At 36.5% G+C, this 20,531-nt stretch overlaps 3 protein-coding genes, 1 long non-coding RNA gene and 1 other non-coding gene across 5 annotated transcripts; 2 read left to right on the top strand and 3 right to left on the bottom strand.

Moving 5' to 3' along the window:
* The first annotated feature begins 776 nt into the window (after positions 1 to 776).
* On the top strand, positions 777 to 6,420 carry LOC106366496 (disease resistance protein RML1B-like). The gene is made up of 4 exons (XM_048739754.1): positions 777 to 3,280; positions 3,364 to 4,459; positions 4,546 to 4,842; positions 5,061 to 6,420. The coding sequence occupies exons 1-4, from the start codon at positions 2,808 to 2,810 to the stop codon at positions 6,372 to 6,374; spliced, it is 3,180 nt and encodes a 1,059-aa protein (XP_048595711.1). The 5' UTR covers positions 777 to 2,807; the 3' UTR covers positions 6,375 to 6,420.
* A 1,744-nt stretch (positions 6,421 to 8,164) lies between these two features.
* LOC106366497 (disease resistance protein RML1B-like) lies at positions 8,165 to 12,111 on the bottom strand. Its single transcript, XM_013806101.3, has 4 exons — positions 11,636 to 12,111; positions 10,455 to 11,544; positions 9,760 to 10,056; positions 8,165 to 9,669 (listed from the first exon to the last, which is right to left on the bottom strand). Exons 1-4 carry the CDS (start codon positions 12,094 to 12,096, stop codon positions 8,539 to 8,541), a joined length of 2,979 nt encoding a protein of 992 aa, XP_013661555.1. The 5' UTR covers positions 12,097 to 12,111; the 3' UTR covers positions 8,165 to 8,538.
* A 743-nt stretch (positions 12,112 to 12,854) lies between these two features.
* Positions 12,855 to 12,958, bottom strand: LOC125578808. Its single transcript, XR_007316891.1, has one exon. It is a non-coding gene; the product is annotated as a small nucleolar RNA Z279/snoR105/snoR108 (small nucleolar RNA).
* A 1,179-nt stretch (positions 12,959 to 14,137) lies between these two features.
* On the bottom strand, positions 14,138 to 16,520 carry LOC106366498 (BTB/POZ domain-containing protein At1g63850). The gene is made up of 2 exons (XM_013806102.3): positions 15,521 to 16,520; positions 14,138 to 15,452 (listed from the first exon to the last, which is right to left on the bottom strand). The coding sequence occupies exons 1-2, from the start codon at positions 16,187 to 16,189 to the stop codon at positions 14,520 to 14,522; spliced, it is 1,602 nt and encodes a 533-aa protein (XP_013661556.1). The 5' UTR covers positions 16,190 to 16,520; the 3' UTR covers positions 14,138 to 14,519.
* Positions 16,521 to 17,923: 1,403 nt separating this feature from the next.
* Positions 17,924 to 20,316, top strand: LOC125577832. Its single transcript, XR_007316220.1, has 2 exons — positions 17,924 to 19,567; positions 20,120 to 20,316. It is a non-coding gene; the product is annotated as an uncharacterized LOC125577832 (long non-coding RNA).
* Positions 20,317 to 20,531: the final 215 nt, after the last annotated feature.

Genomic DNA, 20,531 nt, shown 5'->3' on the forward strand with positions numbered 1-20,531 from the left:
TAATGTTAAAATAAAAGTAAGAAGTTATCCAAACTCATTTTGCACCCAATGTAAACCCAAGATAAACAAGTTGAATAACAGTTTAAATGAAAATAATACCATGGATGATAAAAAAGACACTGAACTTTGTTCATATCATACAAAGATATAGACATTAGAAAAGAAAGATGGCATTTAAAGGTGTAGTGAGAAGAAAAAAATCTTTCGTCACTGGACTGATGAAGTCTAAGAAATTGTGGAGATCAAGAGAATAGAGCTATAACAAATTGAAGAACATAGGTTACAATTAAATTCGGGTGAAATACATCAGTTCTTTGTAATAAATATCTAAATGTAATAATATACATGGGACGACTTAAAAAAAAATAAAGTGACATATTCAAACTTTAAAATTAAAAGAAAAACATACACAGCGTTCTTTTATTTTAAAGGTTTATAAGCAATTTGGATTATCCATGAGAATTGATGCTATATGCAAAATAATAAAACATTTACTTTGTTTTCTTATAAAAAGACATTTTTACTCCTCATTTTTTATTTGGTTTTATTTGGTTTTATTTAGTTTTAATAACTAAATTCAAAATTTTAATATCACATTAAATAGATTTACATTTAGAATATTTATTTTTATATAATTCAATTTGACCATAGCATAATATAAAAAACATAAAAATATAAGATATGAAAATTTAAGGATGTTAAAACCGAAGATACAAAACATTCCGCAGCGTAGCGCGGGTATCTATCTAGTTTATATAAATCCTAAAACGGATTATATGCCTCAATCGTGTTTTTTTGCAAGTTGTTCTTGTTTGATTCGTGTTTGTGCACAACAAATCTCTTCTTGCTTTGTTTGTGTGTGTTTTTTTATCCGAAAATAGAAAAAAACTGCTTATAATTAATCCCCGATTAGTTCCTGCTTTTTACTAATTCGCTAGGTCCATACCAACCATCCAATTCACATCTATCGTACTTATATTGATACTTCTACATATTATGGGTAACTTAGGAGATCTCTATTTTCCTACTAGTGTAAATGGCTTTGATGGCGCTGAGAAATCGCTTATGTAAACTGTTAAATTTCCTTTTTTTTTGTAATTTGACGAACTAAACACTTCAAAGTTCCACGTAGATGAACTGGAGACCGTTCCAAACACATTTAAGCAAAGCTTGAATAATATTAATGTGAAAGGGCCATAGGCCCATAACACAAGATTCGTTGTTTCTAGTTACTCGTAGACTTGGAACCGAACTTTGTTTTTCAAAGTCTTTACTACTTTAATAAATAGTGAGTGGTCTTCTCTTTTTGAAACATATTTATGTGGAACAAATGCATATATTAAAGTCTTGTGTACATATTTTTTTTCCAAGCTTATGTTGAGGACCCCAACTTAAGAAGTACACATATGTGGTTGTAGTTTGTGTACATAGCTTAAAGTCTTGAGGTAGAGAACAAATCAATCTTCCTCTCTTTTAAGTTCAAGACTCCTCTCTCATAAGTCAAGATGTTGCCTCAATACACAGAAGGTTCCCTTTTTATTTTACTTTTATACAGCTTTCCAAAAATACATTACTTTGAAACAGTTGATATAACTTAACCTTTTAACTCTTTTATTTCATCTCTCTCAGCTTGTCTCTAATGGCTTCTACTTCTTTTACGTCTCGCAACTACAAAATCAACGTCTTTCCAAGGTTCTGAGGGGAGTACGTATGAAAGCATTTCTAGTCACCAACCAAAAATTGATCTGGTAAAACTTTTAAATTACTTAGTAAGGATCTAAGAATTATAGGTTCAATCATGCGGTGAGAAAGTCTGCTCTCCAAAAGAAAATTAAAAGATGGAAAGTATAAGCTTTGCCATAAGGGATCGATGTATAGACTTAAAGATCCAGTATTTTCTTGTCATTGAAAAAACATTTCTAAGTCACTTGCGCAAGCAGTTTGAAGTAAGATAAGGTACTCATGGTTCTTATGCGACTTGAAGAAAGACATGTCATAAGTAATAACTAACATGTTTGCTGGAGTTGCCTCAGTGTAGGAAGTAGGAGATACCATTCTTTCATTATTTTTCTGTCAACTTTTTCATATATAACTATGGTCGATTGGAAAGGCTGAAAGCCCCTAGATACTCATCTTTGTGACTAAGCGGCATGGATTTTTAACTTCCACCACGTAGAACAACAAGGTTTGCCTGTCGCCGGTGGACCAGCTTCCTAGAAATTAGTCTGGACTTCGGCCATAAAAGCCAGATGAATACAAGATAGTATACACAATTTAAAATTCATATCTGATCATGACTCATTATTTATTTTATTTTTCTCTGAAAATCTCTTTCTTATATCGATAATAAAAGAATAAAAATAATTAGGGTCCAAAATATCCTAGATTGTTTTTCCTTTGTACGAATAATGAAAATTTCCAATAGTGAAATTTCCAGGTAGCAATTAATTGGTAGTTTCCAGTAAGATTCTTACTCGAAGTCTTTTTAGGGAACCATATCTTACTTTTCAAAGGTCTTTTGTGAATTATGCACAGATGCTTAGAAATGAACGATAGCGAAGATTATTAGTCATGCCACAATCATTTTCTGACATTTTAAACTTTAAACGACCACCACGTAACAACTAAGATTAACAACTCCGTAAATACAAAGAAGCATCCTTCTTTTTTTTCTTGTAACACAGAAGCATCCCGTTTAATTTTTGTTTTTATATAGCTTTCCATTACACATTTAATTTCAACATAGCTGATTTTATTTATCTCAAGACTACTCATTACACATTTCCATATATCTTAGCTCGTCTCTCATGGCTTCTTCTTCCTCATCTACGTCTCGCAACTACAGCTACAATGTCTTTGCGAGCTTCCACGGTCCTGACGTCCGTAAAACACTTCTCAGTCACATACGTGAACAGTTTACCCGCAGCGGGATCACTATGTTTGATGATCAGGAGATTGTCAGAAGTGCAACGATCGCCCCTTCTCTCACAAAAGCTATAAGAGAATCGAGGATCTCGATTGTGATTCTCTCCAAGAACTATGCTTCGTCAAGCTGGTGTTTAAATGAAATGGTGGAGATATTGGAGTGCAAGAAAGCTATGGGGCATATAGTCATGACAATCTTCTACGGAGTGGATCCTTCCGATGTACGGAAACAGACCGGGGAATTCGGGATAGCTTTCAATGAAACTTGTGCAAGTAAAACAGAGGAGGAGAAGCAAAGATGGAGACAAGCTTTGAACGAAGTGAGTAACATTGCTGGAGAAGACTTCTTAAGATGGTAGGTCGTTCTTAATTTTACTTTATTATTTCTTAGTCTTTGAAGTGTTAATTTTAACTTTTCTTTTCATTCTATTTTCTCAGGTCAAATGAAGCAAAAGTGATCAAGAAAATTGCCAGAGATGTTTCAGATAAACTGAATGCTACACCGTCTAGGGATTTTGATGGCATGGTTGGACTTGAACCTCATCTGAGAGAAATGGAGTCTTTGTTAGATTTTGATGATGATGGAGTTAAGGTGGTCGCAATCTCTGGTCCTGCAGGCATTGGTAAAACTACCATTGCTAGAGCAGTACATAGCTTGCACTCTTATAGGTTCCAACTTACTTGTTTTGTTGACAACCTTAGGGTAAGCCATCCCATCAGTTTTGATGAGTATGGTTTGAAGTTGCATTTACAAGAAGAGTTTCTTTCAAATATTTTGAAACAAGATGGTATTAGGATATGCCATTTAGGTGTGATAGAAGAAAGGCTACACGACCAGAGAGTTCTCGTCATTCTTGATGATGTGAACAATATAAAACAATTGGAGGCGTTGGCTGGAGATATTTCTTGGTTTGGTCCTGGAAGTAGGGTTGTGGTTACCACAGAAAACAAAGATCTTCTGCATCAACATGGTATCAACAATACCTACCATGTGGGGTTTCCATCTACAGGAGAAGCTCTTGAGATCCTGTGTAGATATGCTTTTAGGAATAGCTATCCACATGATGGTTTTCAAGAGCTTGCATTAAAAGTAACTGACCTTTGTGGTAACCTTCCGCTGGGTCTACGTGTGGTGGGTTCATCTTTACGTGGGAAGAAAGAAGACGAATGGGAAGATGTAATGAAGAGGTTGGAATCTGTTCTTGATCGAGATATTGAGGAAGTACTAAGAGTGGGCTATGAAAGTTTAGATGAGAATGAGCAAACGCTATTTCTCCACATTGCAGTCTTCTTCAACTATGAAAACGGTAATCTTGTGAAAACCATGTTCGCTGACAGTGACTTGGATGTCAAATACGGGTTAAAAGTCCTTGAAAACAGATCTCTAATAGAGTTATATAACAAGAAGGAAACAATAAATATGCACAGATTACTACAACAAGTGGGTATAAAAGCCATCCATAAACAAGAGCCTTGGAAACGTCGGATCCTGATAGATGCTCCGGAGATATGTGATGTTCTTGAACTCGCCAAAGTAAGTCCTTTCTCTTGTGTGTTATATTCTTTGTCCATTGGAACTTTATTGCTAACGATATGTTATCATTTGGAATAATGGTGTAGGGAACTAGATTTGTCTCCGGTATATCATTTGATATATCTGATATCGATGAAGTATCTATAAGCCCAATAGCTTTTAAAAGAATGCCAAAACTTCGATTCCTCAGAGTTTACGAAAGCAAAGAAGGTGGGAATGGTGTAATTCATGTACCTGAGGAGATGGAGTTTCCGCGTCGTCTAAGATTACTAGAGTGGAAGGGATACCCAAACAAGTATCTTTCTCCTACCTTTCATCCTGAATATCTTGTGAAACTTGATATGCAAGGTAGCCAGCTAGAGTACCTCTGGCAAGGAACCCAGGTTAGTTACTGTTGCATTATTCATCCTGAAGATATATGTTATTTCCTGTATTTTAAAAATTGCGGTAAATCGGGTGTGAACGAAATGATTTTTTTTTAACTGAATGTTTTTTTTAAAGTTGATTTTGGCTTCAAAAAAATCTGTCTAGACGTCCGCCTAAACACCACCTAACTATTTATTTAACATTAGTTTTTTTTCTCTTCATGTTATATGTTCAGCCGCTTACAAATCTCAAGGAGATAGATTTGCAGAGGTCTTTTCATTTGAAGGAGCTCCCTGATCTCTCAAATGCTACAAATCTTAAAGGATTGTATCTAAGTTATTGCCAGAGCTTGGTAGAGATTCCACCCTCTTGTTCAAGTCTTGATAAACTAAAGGATCTGTGGATGGATCACTGCACAAACCTACAAGTCATTCCAGCTCACATGAAATTGGCATATCTTAAACGCGTCAGTATGAAAGGATGCTCAAGACTGAGACATATTCCATTTATGTCAACCAACATTAGGCAGATGGATATATCAGAGACGGCGGTTGAAGATGTGCCTGCATCAACCAGCATTTGCGCTCGTCCTATGATTTACTCCATGATCAGCTGCCAAAAGCTTAAGGAAATAACACATCTCCCTCTATATGTAACTGAACTAGACCTAAGAAAATCTTCTGTTGAAAAGATTCCAGATTGCATCAAAGATCTTCGTCTATTACTTAAGCTAAAGATCTCTGGATGCAGAAAACTAACGTCATTGCCAGAGCTTCCTTCTCAGCTCATGCTCCTATCTGCAAACGACTGTGAGTCACTCGAGGAAGTTGCTTCCCCATTTCACAACCCGAATGCGAATATGTCTTTCACCAACTGCTTCAGATTGCGACAACAAGCAATTATCCAACAATGGTTCTGTCTCGGGTCTGCTTTCTTGCCAGGAAGACAAGTACCTCCAGAGTTCGATCACCGAGCTAGAGGATGTTCCTTAACACTTCCTCAGTCTGCTTGCACCAGATTTAAGGTTTGCCTCGTGCTCTTACCAAACAATAAAATCAAGGAAGATAGATCTTCACTACTGTTATGTCGTCGCGTGGTCAACGGCGACTTGGCAAACTCTGATGACAAGTCGTTCTACTTCAACATATCCAGATGTCGAGCGGAACATCTTTTTATATTTCCCTCTGGTTTGTTTGAAGAAGATGAAGGCCTTCCTGATGAAGTTCACAGAGAGATAGTGTTCGAGTTCAGCAGCAAATACAACGACTTCGACGTTGTTGAATGTGGTGCCAAGTTCTTGACAGACGAAAACAGCTATGAATCTGAATCAGACCAAGCAGCGACGACAATAGCCTCGTTCATGGGAGCTATGAATGTGGATCCAACGCCAATAATAGCATCATTGATGAGATATGAGTCCATGATGGCCGAACAGAGCGATGAAAGAGCTACGGTCCAACTATTCATAGTGAATGTGGATAACCAACACACAACTAGTTGTTGCCGCAATATCTCCTCCCTAGTCAGTTCTGTATATTCTCGATACTAATAATAGGGATGATAGACGAAAATAGCTGTGAAAATTGATGACAACATTTACATTCCAAAAAAACCTATGAACTGTAAATTTCTGTTATATATAGATATATTTTTGTCATGCTTTTCTTGCATGTATTGGCCATGTCCTGTCATGTTCAAAATATTCAAAATAAATATCTCTTTGAACTTGGTCTGTTTTGAATCTCTTTAAACAGCGTCTTGTAAGACTAATCGTTAAAAAATTGTTATAGACTTAAATACTAATCACAGCAAGCCAAACTCAAATACGTTTCACTTAATAATGTTTCAAAAATAAGATTATTAAAAATAGAGTTTTTAGTAATTAAATCACTCAACTAAAATGAATCGTAAAAAAAAACCTCAACTAAAAATTCTGTGAAATTAACCTTCAACTTTAATTCAGTTAACATATGTTATCATCGTCTAATAAACCATGACGGAGAATGACATACGTTAACGGTTTATAAGTTGAGGATTTATAATGTTGAGAACGATTCAAAAATAGTTGAGGGTCTTTTTCACTAAAAGTCACTAAATTTTTTAAAATCTTTATTATCATTTATATATTGTTTAAGATTGATTTATAAGTCTTTAAAACTAATTTATAAATTTCTTGCCCTTTTTGTTTCTAATTTATAAATTAATGTATTAAAATTTATAAATTAGTTTTAAATGTTATAAATCAATCTAAAACAGTGTATAAATGATAATAAATATTTTAAAATATTTAATGACTTTTAGTGATAAAACTCCTCAACTATTTTTGAATCGTAAAAAACTGTCTCAACTAAGTTTTCAACATTATAAACCCTCAACTTATAAATCGTTAATGTATGTCACCCTCCGTCACGGTTTTTTAGAAGAAATGGTAACATATGTTAACGTAATTAAAGTTGAGAGTTAATTTCATAGGATTTTTAGTTGATATTTTTTTAACGATTCATCTTTAGTTGAGGGGTTTAATTACTAAAAACCCTTAAAAATATTGTGAAAACTAGGTTTTTTACCCGCCATGCGGACTTAAACATTTTCATAAATTTTTGAAAAGTTCTTTATACATTATATTCATTATACTAAAATAAATTTTAAAATAACTCAATATTAATTTTAAATTAGATCAGGGGTTAATTATTCAATTATATAATTTATGCTTTAACTTTTACTAAAATACTTTTTAGATAACAATTATATATATATATATATATATATATATATATAAATTGTCTTTTTTTAATTATATTTTTAGATTTTGGATAATTCAATATTCTCTTTTTAATTTTATAATCAAGAATTTTATTTGATTAATATTTAGTTATATAATTCATGTTTTTAACTTTTTACTAAAAATATTTTTTCAGATAACAATACAATATATACATAAATTATCTTTTTTTAAATTATATTTTCAGATTTTGGATAATTATTACTATTATTAATTTTAATCAATTATCTAATCAAATAAATTAAAATTTCGTTTTAATTTTTTAATTTATTTATACATTCAATATTCTATTTTTAATTTTATAATCAAGAATTTTATATGATAATATTTAGTTATATAATTTATGTTTTTAATTTTTTACTAAAAGACTTTTTTAGATAACAATACAATATATACATAAATTATCTTTTTTAAAATTATATTTTTAGATTTTGGATAATTATTATTATTATTAATTTTAATGAATTATCTAATCAAATAAATTAAAATTTCGTTTTTATTTTTTAATTTATTTATACATTTTATTCATTAAGGGTATAAACGATATTAACCACTCTAACTTTTAACATGAGAGCTCGATTCCAAAAATTTATTTTGCAAATAATAGTATAGATAGATTATTTACTAAAAATCACTTACAAAAACACTTTTCAAGGGAGAAAAAAAGGCATCAGAATTAAAAATGTTAAACTAAAAGAAAAAATTAAGCTCATATCTGTTCCATCTCCATATCTTATTGCTCATTGGCGCAGTTTGAAGCAGTTAGAAAAAATTGAGCTCCACTTGTGTAGACCCGAAACAGCTAGCTAGGTACTCTTTGGAATGAATCGCAACCGCTTGCAGTTAGGACTATGAAATCCTCTCATGCTGGCTAATTAGGCTTACGTATACAGTCTTATATGCGACCACGAAATCCTCTCTACACTGAAAATTAAAAATCTATTGTCTTCTTCCCCCAAGCAAAGATCACAATGCAGCAGACGATGAAGCAGCAGAGTAGGAGACAACTCCAGAAACTTCTACGCGATTTTCCCTCGTCAACGTTTTCGGTTTCTTCCGCACCACATTCAATAGTCTCTAAGGCAGGGGTTTCTTCCGTCCACATCTGCGCGCCACATTCAGTAATCTCGAAGTTCGGTCCGCTCTCGATTTTGAACAGTATCTCGCTGAGGACGCCAAGTGAATGGTCTTTTTGGTCCAAAACATAGAGAAATACGAACAGATGCTCCGTTGAAAGGTGAGCGAAAACTGAAGACATTGAGATTTTGTTGTAGACTTGGAAGTCGTAACATGGGCAGGAGCAGACGAATTTGTTCATGCGAAGACATATTATTTTTGGAAGGTTAGATCCTACCTTGTTCTTCGGAGAAATCACGATGCAAATCTTGAAAATTGCTGAAGCGTAAAGAGGCTTGTCACTACTCTCAGGAAGAATGGTCAGAGAATTTCCTTTGGCTCTGTGATTGAACTCTGCAGGTACTTCGTTTCCAGGTAAGCATGCCCACCCAGGTAACCTCGCCCACTTATTACTAGACCGAGTCCCCACATATTTTCGGCCGTCTAGAAATGATCTTTGGATTATCGATTTTCTTGCTTCTTGGCTCAGATTGAAGCACTTGGTGAAATTGAGTGCCACTTTTGTAGAGTGAAAACAGTTGGGTACTCTTTGGAGTGACTGGCAACCGTTCACATTTAGTGTTATGAGTTCAGTAGAAACAATGTCTGGCAATGATTGGAGTTTCTCGCATCTGGTAAGAAAAATATGTCTTAGGTTGAAAGACATGAAACTTGGGGTAAAGGTTCTTAATCGTAAGCATCCCACCATATTGACTGTTTCAATAGACATCAAGTTCAACCCCTCTGGAATTACTTCTAGGTTTATGCAGAACATCATCATCAGTTCCTGTAGTTTATGAAGATTTGAAATAGAGGATGGAATCTCTACCAAACTCATGCAGCCGCTCAGATCCAGTAACTCGAGGTTCTTGGCATTTGAAAGATCTGGAACCTCTTTCAAATTCCCTGACCCTGACAAATTCATCTTCGTGAGATTTGTAAGCGGCTGAAAGTTGAAGAATTTACACACCAGATAAGTGAAGGAACTTGACAAAGACAAAGAGTGTAATTTTGGACAAATATATAAAAGACTAACCTGGGTTCCTTCCCAAAGCTTTTCGAGCTGGCTGTGCTGCATATTGAGTTCCACAAGATATTCAGGGTGAAACGTAGGAGGGAGACACTTGCTTGGGTATGCCTTCCAATGTAGTAACCTCAGTCCATGTGGAAACTCCATTTCTTCTGGTATGTGCACTTCAACATTTTTATCAATTCTTCTTTTGTAGACTCTGAGGAATCGGAGATTACACATTCTTCTAAAGGTTTTCTTGCTTATAGACACTTTGCTGATTTCAGTTATATCAAAAGATATACCCATCACAGTACCAGTACCCTAGAAAATTTCCCAAGTATTTGTTAGCACAACATGTGAGATTTTGTTATCCTTACAAAATGACTTTGTTTAAACTAAGTAAGCTTAACAAGGAAATATAGTATCTGCAGAATAGTACTTTTCTCCGTTTCATTTTAATTGTCGTTCTAGGTTTATACACACAAATTAAGAAAACATATGATTTTGTAAATTTCCAAAATAAAAACACAATTACTTATACATCTAACCATATTTCAACCAGTAGAAAAATAAAGTGGAGAATCTTATTAATAAATTTTGCATTGAAACTCTAAAACGACCGTTATTTTGAAATGAAAGTTTTTCCCTACAACCACAATTAAATTGAAATTGATGGAGTATAAGTTTCTGTTTAAAAAGTAAATTAATGAAGATCTTACTGTGTTAGATTGAAGGACATCACAAATCTCATAAGGGTCGATTAAGATGTGTCGTTTCCAAGGCTCTTGTCTTTTAATTTCTTGTGTACCCACTTGTTGTAGTAACTTGTGCATCTGTATATCCCCATTGGTAGATATACATATGAGAGATTTATCAACTAGGGTTTTCAACCCGTGTCTTTCATCTAAGTCAGCAAGCATGGCACTCAAATGGTCACACTTTGTATAGTTGAAGAAGACAGCAATGTATAGAAACAGAGCTTGATCTTTCTCATGTAAGCCATCATACCCGACCTTAAGTATTCTCTCGATATCTCGATCAAGACTAGTTTCTAGTCTATGCAGTACAACTTCCCACTCGTCCTCCTTCTTCTTACGCAAAGATGATCCCACAACGCAGAGACCCAACGGAAGATTACTGCAAAGCTCTGCTGCTCGTTCCGCAAGCCTCCCAAAACCATCAGGTGGAGAAATTTGTTTGAAAGCAGATAGACAAAAAATCCCAAGAGCTTCTTCACTAGATGGAAAAGCCACATTGTATACATTGTTGATACCATGTTGCTGCAAAAGCTCTTGATCTTCCGTTGTCACAATAATCCTACTTCCATGTCCGAACCAAGAAATATCTCTAGCCAGTGCATCCAACTGCTCAAGATGATCCACATCATCGAGAATGATAAGAACCTTTTGGTTGCCTAGCCTTTCGTATATTACATTTAAGTGACTTATCTTCATTCTTTTTTGGTTCAAAATTTTCCTAAGTAGTTGTTCTTGTAAACGCAACTTCAAGCCATGCTCATCACAATCAGTTCTCCTATAACTCCCCTTGACATTTCCCATAAAATATCTAAGCGGAAAAGAAAAAGAGAGTTGATTGAATAAAGCTCTCGCAATGGTAGTCTTACCAATGCCTGCCGGACCAGAGATTCCAATAATCATCGCTTCATTGTTTTCTAAATGTAACAAAGACTTCATTTTTCCCAAATGATCTTCAAGTCCCACCATGCCATCAAAATCTCTTGACAATGACGCATTTAGTTTGTTCGAAACATCGGTGGCAATTTTCTCAATCAGATCCGCTTCATTTACCCTATAAAAGAGAAGAAAAAAATCATTATATCCATAATGTCTATATGGCTAAGTGTAAACTTTAAGCCGAGTTTTGTAGCATAACAGCCAACCAGTTCAAGGAGTGTTCTCCTTCTATGTTGGCTACATATGTCAAAGCTTTAGTCCAACTCTGTATCTCCGTCTCCGTTTTCCCTTGGCAAGTTTCCTTGAAAGCCTTCCCAAATCCTCCGATTTGCTTCCTCACATCAGATGGGTTCACTTTGTAGAAAACCGTCATCACTATCTGTCCGGTTTCCTTGCAATCCAAAATCTCCACCAGCTCGTTCAAGCACCAACTCGAAGAAGCATAGTTCTGGGAGAGCACCACAATCGAGATTCTTGATTCTTGTATTGCCCGAGTGAGCTCGGGTTTAATGGTCTGGCTTCTCTCGATCTCTTGATCATTGAACGTTATGATTCCATTGCGTTCGAACTGTTTGCGTAAGTGACTCAGATATGAACTGCGGACGTCAGGCCCGTGGAAGCTTAAGAATACGTTATATCTCCAGCTACGCGAAGATGAAAGAGCCATGAGAGACTAGAGATATGAGAGTAAAGAAAGGTTGAAGAAAATGAGTACACAATACAAAACAATGAGGGTAGAAATTTCAAAAGAGATTATTGGTTTTTGAAGACTTTCGGTCCCTATGATAATGTGTGCAATGACGCAGAACGCATGATGAAAGGAGAAATTTCAAAAGAGATTATATTCTCTTTTTCTTTTTTAACATCACGAAACTGTATTATCAAATTTCAAGAAACTACGACAACCATCATGTTTCTTAGTCAACCTTGACGTTTAAACAAAGTGAATAGAAAAATGGATCATTTTCTTATATGGTCCTCTAGAGAGCCAAAAAAAAATATAAAATAGATCCTTGTATTTTGTTTTTTAATTTAACAATTTTTTTCTATTTAAATAGAAATTATAAAATTATTATAAATATTGTGAAATTTATTGACTAATAATCACTTACAAAAACTATTTTCAAGGGGAAAAAAGCATCAGCATTAAAAAAATATTAAACTCAAAGAAAATAGGTTTAAAATACAAAAAAAATTAAAAAACAAAAGAAAAGTTATTAATTCAGAATCAAGTGGTTTTGGCGTAATGTTAAGGGTTCACAGCTGTGAGTATAATCATGTGTTTGATTTCCCTTGACTACTTGGAGCACCTTAAATGCTAAGAAAATCGTGGATCATGCGGGTTCGTGGTTGGTTAGTTTTTAGATCTAGAAAGCTTTTGAGATTCCGGTTATCAGAAAAAAAAAAGGTTATTATTTCAGAAGAGGGATCAGATGGTACGACTATGGAGAGCGCTCAATTGTCGTAACAGGCCGAGCGAAACACTCTTCTCGCATTATTAGCGAGTTATTAACCACTCACCACTTCCCTTTTAACTTGCCTGAAGGATCATTCTTTAAAACTAATTCAACGCTAATCCTTTTATACCCAACTAATCATTCCCTCATTTCCCCAACTAGTTGATGTGGGACAACTCTCAATTTCTTTCTTCTTTATCGAACTAATTTCCTGATGTGGGACAACTTTCAATTTTTTTTTTTTGAATTAATGTGAAATTATATTCAAACAAAACTTTTGTTACATCTATTGCTTCTTTTTGAGAAATTTTCTATAGTTTAAAGAATGTAAAAGGAATCTAAGAAAGAATGAAATAAATGCTCTAAGTGTTCATCCTTGAAGCAAACCACCTTGACTATAAAACTGTCTTTTGAACCACTGTGTAGTTTTTCTGATTACAAAAAACTGTCTTTTGGGTACATGTTTTGACTATATACTTTCTCTTACACTTGTGTCATGGAATTTGCAGCTAGGAGAGCTGGCACTTCCTTTCCCTGCTTAATAGCTGCTAAGGTCGGAGCTAATGGCACCCTTACCAATGAATCTAGTAAAGCAGAGGTTTGAAAAATGTATTGATAAATACCTTTTCTCATTGGGTTCATGCGTTTACTAATGTGCAAGTTTTGGAGAATGTGAAAAGCGTTTGTAAACTTAACAAGCTCAACTGTAGTGTAATCTTATACTACCATTTTTCACTTTCGTCAACTTAACAACTGCCAGATAAATATTTGTTATCTACGTTATTATGCGTATACGTTTGTTTGTCTCCAATATATTTGTTTTATGGGGTTTGGATTACCATCTTTATGAGGTATTAACATTGCTACAATATAAGATATACTTTGTTAACTCTTTGCTTAAAGTCAAACATGTCTATCCCGAAGATCAACCAAGAGCCTTATGAATTTTACATTTTCTTGTATATACACATCTGTAGTATACCCTTTGTTTCTTCAGGTAGTCACTGTTTTTGATGTCCATATCAGGCATAACGTTGTTAATGAAGATATTAGCTTGAAGACCATACTTGAGACTGAAAACATTTGCTTATGTTCTTTCTGTTATGGCATGATACCTTCGAGTCTTTGTTTATGTACTTACTACAAACTTAAAAATGTCCTCAAATGGTGTACGTGAAGCAATAGATTTTCAACCTCATTTTAGTAGTACGAAACAAGAAGACAAAGAACCTCATCTATATGCGTGATAAATTGACCAAGATTATAATCAGAATTAAAACCGTAACAAAAGCAGAGAAAGCATTGAGAAAGGTTCGACTTCAAAGTTACTTTTCAGATACACTGGAGATTAAGAAAACTTAAGAGAGATGTACAAAAACGAGCTCTGCCTCAATCAAAATGAAAACTACTTCCAACGATCATGTTCATGCAAAAACTAGTTCTAATCGTGATCGATGTACTAAATTCCGATAAAGCTTGCACACCTCCCTCCATTCATCATTCCCCAATCCCGAGTTCAAGACCTCAGATTACCTTCTCTTTTGGATTTAGATTCATCTTCTTCCCCATTGTCTGATCCTTAAGAAACAAGGCAAAGGTAGACGTGGAATAAACACAAGGTTTAACAGATATCTCAAGAGTTATCAGTGGCTGAAGCTATGATTCTTAGCCGAGCAGGCTCCTCCTGACTCTGTTCTTTCCTTCTCCAGAACGCCCGTCTCCACCAAACTTCAAAGCCTCTCTGGATATTAGGACAGTCGTTCGAGTTCAAGAACCGATCAAACCACACCAAGAAAAACTCTTGCTGCCAAGCAAGAGGAAGAGTGAGAATGGTATTGCTCAAACCATCCTCCACTACATACCGATCCAGCCCTTTCGACGCTCTCTTCATCCACGCGAAATCGTCATAGAAAGGTGTCAACCAGTTCCTCAGCAACAAACACCTCACTTCCTTCGGCGTCAGAATCTGCCCCTTCCCAATCCCAACAAAGATCCTCGCCGTCACTCTGCTAATCTCAAACCTATGAACAACGGGAACCTTACCGTGCACGTCAGACAGCTCAGAGAGAGAAGCCCACATCACAAGAAAATCCTCAGCGATCTGTCTATCTATCAAAATATCCAAAATCCAATGAAGGTTATCCGCTTGTCTAGCTATCTGATCCACATTCTCCAAATCAGACTCCGCCGCTTGTAGAAACTGACGCTTGAGCTTATGCAAACACCCATCACAAGCCAGATACAATGACTCTTTCCTAAGATCGTTACCAGACGAGTTCTCTCTAAGCATTTTCGAAACAAGCGTCTTCATATCACGCCTCGCCTTCTCGTCTTTCCCCTCGAGAACTATATGCAAAAGATTCAGAAGCACCTCATCGTTGCTGCCATTGTTCTGACTAGCTTCTACAGAAACCCTTCTCAAAACTTCCGTTGCTCCTACGTTCTCAAGGTGTAACTCAGACAACAAAGAAGCAATCCTGCACTCTTCATCTTCCGACCAAGGTGCAGCTTCCAAGTACTCCAGACACGACAGCACTCCAGCATCAAACCCAATAGCCGCCGAAACCTGAACACAAACAACACTCTGAGATTTCAAGATTCCAATCTTTTCATTAAATAGTTTTTAACAAATACCTTCAAGATACCAAGAACTCTAGACACGTCCTGCCTCATCATCTTCTTCCTTAGGTCCCTACAGTACATTAACATCAACGTCTCTATATAAACCTCCACGTCATCACAATCCGAGATCTCGACAATGTAGGGAGACGACGACGGCGCCATCTGCTGCTGCTTGGACCATCGATCAGATAACTTCACAGCGAAGAACCTACTGTGAGCAACGAGAATCTGCCTATGCACGCACATCGTGATGCTAATCCCGTCTTTAGAGGACAGAGTGAGCTTCACGTCGCTCGAAGCCGGGTCGTTGAACTGGTTCCCGGGGCTCCGAGTCATTAAAAGATTCGATATCCGCTGCATTGCGAGCGCCTGCTTGTCCTGGGCCGAGATGACGAGGTGGCTCCCGTTCGTCGTCCTCGTCCTCGAGGAAGACGGAAGCGCGAGGTTCTGGATCTGAACCGGAGATCCGGCTTCGCTGGACATCATCTCGAATAGCGTCGGGCTCGCTCGGGACTTGTCGAGCGTCGCCGGAGGAGGAGGAGGAGGAGACATCGGATTGAGGAGGCCCGCCGTTAAAGCGGAGTTGAACTTCGTGAAGCTCGAGGGGATTGATGAGTCGCGCGGCGAGCTGTAACCGTTCGCCGCCGTGGAAGTAGTCGTCGTCGTTGTAGAGAAGTCCATGACGGTTAGGATCGAAAGCCGGGTCGGGTCGGGTCGGGTCAAAATCTCAGGTTCAAACTAGAGAGACACTGGCGATGGTATCACTGCGGAAGGAGCATAAAAGACTGAACCCGGGTCGGGTTATCGGGTCGGGTCAAAATCTCGGGCTCAAACGAGAGAGTGGCGATGCTATCACTGCAGAAGGAGGATAAAGACGGAAACCGGGTCGGGTTATCGGGTTAAACCGGGTTTTAACGGACCCTGACCGGAGATTTTGGAGGTAGTTGCTCGAGTCTCGTGAATGCAATTGATGCCATGAGGTGTCGACAGTGCCAGAAGTTAATAAATGCGCATCGCTTAGATTTTAGTGCTGATTTTTTTATTTTACAATTATTATTATATTTACTTCTCTGTGGTTTTTATCGATGGGTTTATCGTCATCACTGTGGATATTATTGGCCTTTGGTATTAACAAAGATGCTCGTTTTTTTCTCGAATTTATCATTATCCCATTAAAATCTGAAATGTTTTATTATTGTTTTCTTAATTTGTTACTTTGTTAAAAGAAGAAAACGATGTAATTTATTGATGAAAACTCGAAAAGTAAATTGTTTTGCTTGTCGAGAAGGGATTAAAATAATTTTTCAACGACATTTTGTTTGTAGTGTGGGCCAAAGCCCAAAGAACTCATGAGCCACGACACTGTGATGGCGACTTTTATTTTGGAGGTTGCAAGGTACAATGTGTGGAGACCATCATTCACTACACTATCATCAATCTTTTTTTGTTTCATTCCATTTCAGTAGCCCTTTTCTTAGATTTAATCATATTTTATGTTTACTAATCATTAGATATCGTTTGATTTAAAAAGTTTCTGGATCATTAACTATCAATGTATAAATCAAAGAAAGGGATGTAACACTAACATCTACAATATAGGGATAGTGAGAACATTACAGTTTTTAACTCACTTACGGATTTAACTTTCCTTATGGTTTTTCTGAAAAACGTTTGTAAATATGTTGTTCTGTTATAGTATACTCTGATGTGTGATTCTGCTACATTTGATCATCTTGTAATCAATAGTTAAATAACTTGGCAGAAATTTTCATAACTTTAGAATATGGTTGCGACTTGTGAATGTATTTGTATGAATTGTTTCTTGAATTGAGGCTTACGAAGATTGATTTTAGACTTGTTATGGGTTCAGAAATTTGGATATTCATACTAGGGGTGGGCGTTTGGGTACCCGTTCGGGTTCGGGTCGGGTATTTCGGATTTTCGGGTATTTCGGTATAGAGGTCTAGAACCCGTTCGGGTATTTCTGTACTTCGGGTCGGGTTCGGGTATTTTTAGTTCGGATTCGGTTAATTCGGATCGGGTTCGGATATTTAGATTTTGAAAAAAAAAATTAAAATTTTCATTTCTCAAGTTTGTTGTATTTAAAAATATAACTTTTAGTTAACTAATTTTCTAGTTTTAATAGATTGAATGGTTAATAGATTTGGACATAACATTTTAAAACTAAAAAGGCATTAATTTAGTTTTTTTTTATGTAAGTTTTTGTTAATTTTTGAAATAAAAAACTTGACATGCATTTTAAGTGATTAACAAATCATTTTTTCCGTAATTGTATGTATATCATATGAACTTAAAGTATGTGTAGTATCAATATAAATATTTTATATAAAATGAGAGATATAAACTAGAAATATATGGTTAATTATACATATGTTCGGTTATCTTCGGATATCCATTCGGGTTCGGGTATTATCCGTTCGGGTTCGGATATCCAATCTCTTCTTATTCAATACCCATTCGGGTATTTTGCTACTTCGGTTCGGATTTCGGTTCGGGTTTTTCGGATCGGGTTCGGGTGCCACTTCGGATATCGGATAAAGTGCCCACCCCTAATTCATACCCTCGTAAGGCGAGTGTAATCAAGCGCATTAAATCCCATATATTATGGTTGTATTGTATTCCTATGACTAGTGGGCTCTTCTAACATGTGACCCAATTTAATTATGTCATAGGTGTATATTTAGCTGAATTAATTAGTTTTTTTTTAGAATGTAAAATTTATTCAAATAAAAAAAATTACATCATGTGTGGTATGGTTGTCATTGTTCTAGTATGAATAGAAATGAAAAAAAAAGTTGAGCCTAAAGTAGTTTGCTAGGACTGTCGGGAAGCAAACCAAGCTATCATAGCCTTATCAAAGCGGGTTCGTCTTCCTCGGATGAGTGACAGATCCTTTTCGAACCAGTTTGTGGATGAAACCAAAGATTATAGTCGCAGTCTGATGATGTTTGCCATGCTGCGTCCAATTCTCTCCCTCCATATCAAATGTACAGCTGCTTGAAACACATATCGTAACAGAAACATATGTGTCTTATCTCTTACTCCATTAACCAGAGCTTTCATAATTATGTCCCAAAAAAAAAAAAAAAATAGCTTGTTCGAAGAATACTCCTGGAGAGATTACTCCATTTTTCTTCCGAGAAAGGGCAGCAGAAAAACAAATTGTAACGACCCGGATTCCTGGAGCCGTTGTGATTTTCTCTTTCTATTAATTATTTTTCACTAAACCAATCTGGTTTCTTTTTGGTTTAATTAATTATCTCCACCACTCGTTTTCTTGAACCAAACCGTGTATGCATGTACTTAAAGCGTATGCATCTTCCTCTTATTTCTAACCTAGCCGTCAAAGTCATTGTTCCTCCACTCAGAACCTAGCCTCAAACCATGATCGATCTCTCATGCTTCACCTCGTCCCCATCTCTCTTGCTCATCACTTGTGCCATTATATATCTTCTTCTCCCCCATGTTATTCATGTGTTCGTGTGTTTGATGACCGAGAAGACGTGACGTATCCACCATCGTCACCACCGGAGCCATGTCCTTCACCGTCAACCACCGTGAGCCATGCCACTGGAGCCAGCGCCTTCACCCGAGGAGTGGCTCGTGTTACTAGAGATCCGTTGTCACCGTGGAGAAGAGATGTACGAGCTGGAGCTATCGCATCTTGACGCCACCGGCACGCATCAACACCACCAAGCACCACGACCGGAGCCGTTTCAGTCTGACCAGCCGTGATCCTCAACCGTGAGTCACCGGAGAGGGCCATTCACTTTTGGGGCCGAGATCCGCCACTACGATTCCAAGCCGTGAAGGTTAAAACTTAAAAGAGATTATATTAATTTCTTGTGCTGCAAGTTTCATAATTAAACCCTAGATCTATTATATGATATTTATGTCTCCTATTTCGCGTCTGTTATTTTCCGATCTGGTGTGCCATTATCGAGAGTTCGAGATCCATGGCGAAACCCTAGCTTTCTTTCTGATCAAGTCATTTCGTTTATAGTCGGACTCGCTTCTGGTTCTTCCTTATTGGCTAAGGTGAGGGTATATTCCGTAAATCTTGTACCAGTGTAGAATTCTCTCTATCGTAGTTTAGATTTCAAATCATGATCCGTCTGTTTGAATTGAGTCTATTTGAGTCTTGTTTGTTAGTTAGCTCATTCATTGTAAATTGGAACTAGGGGTCTAGAGGATTCAACCGTTGATTTGATTGTGTGATGTTAAGAAATGCGATATATATATGTATGTTTACATAGTTATGAGTAGGGACTATGTGAGTGGGCGGGGATCGAGAGATGTTTGGACTAGCGACGCAGCTTTGGTAGGCGGGGGCTCAGAGACGTCTGGGACGCAGCGTATGTATATATATATATCCGTATGAGGAGATGCGGGGTGTATGGACTAGCTATATGCTATCATCGCATTGCTTGTGTTGTGTGATGCTTTAGGCGTCTTGTTTGTTCATGTTAGAGCTAAACTTCCATAGTGGGAGTTCTATTACTCAAGTCAGTGGTTTGCGTGTTTAGCATCCCCATACCTCACAGAGTAACTCCCCTGTTACTCACCCCTCCTATTCTTTTCCTCTTTCAGGTGAGACTGACGAGCTTAGTGATTGTTATCGGATTGGTGCTTTGGGAGTTCTATTTCTTTTATTTTCAGACTTTCGATTTTATGATTTTATCGATATTTCGGGATTTATCTTTTTATTGCATTTATGGTTATTTATTGGATTTATGACTTTGGAGTTGACTTTTGAAAAGTAATAAATGGAGATTTCAGACTTTTTATTTATTTAAGTTATTTCGAAAAATACGGGTGTTACACAAATGGTCCAGCGTTTTAAGTGGATGGGAACAAAGTATGCATTTCGCGTCTGCCTGCGCATTCTATTTCAGAACACGATCACCAGTACAGCCAGCCTGTTATGCATCACTATCCAAGACAGGATTTAGAACTTTGGAGAATCACTAGGAAACCATATGCATTTGTACTGGTAAACTTC

This window comes from Brassica napus, chromosome A9 (assembly GCF_020379485.1).
Source record: "Brassica napus cultivar Da-Ae chromosome A9, Da-Ae, whole genome shotgun sequence".
Classification (NCBI taxonomy): Eukaryota; Viridiplantae; Streptophyta; class Magnoliopsida; order Brassicales; family Brassicaceae; genus Brassica; species Brassica napus.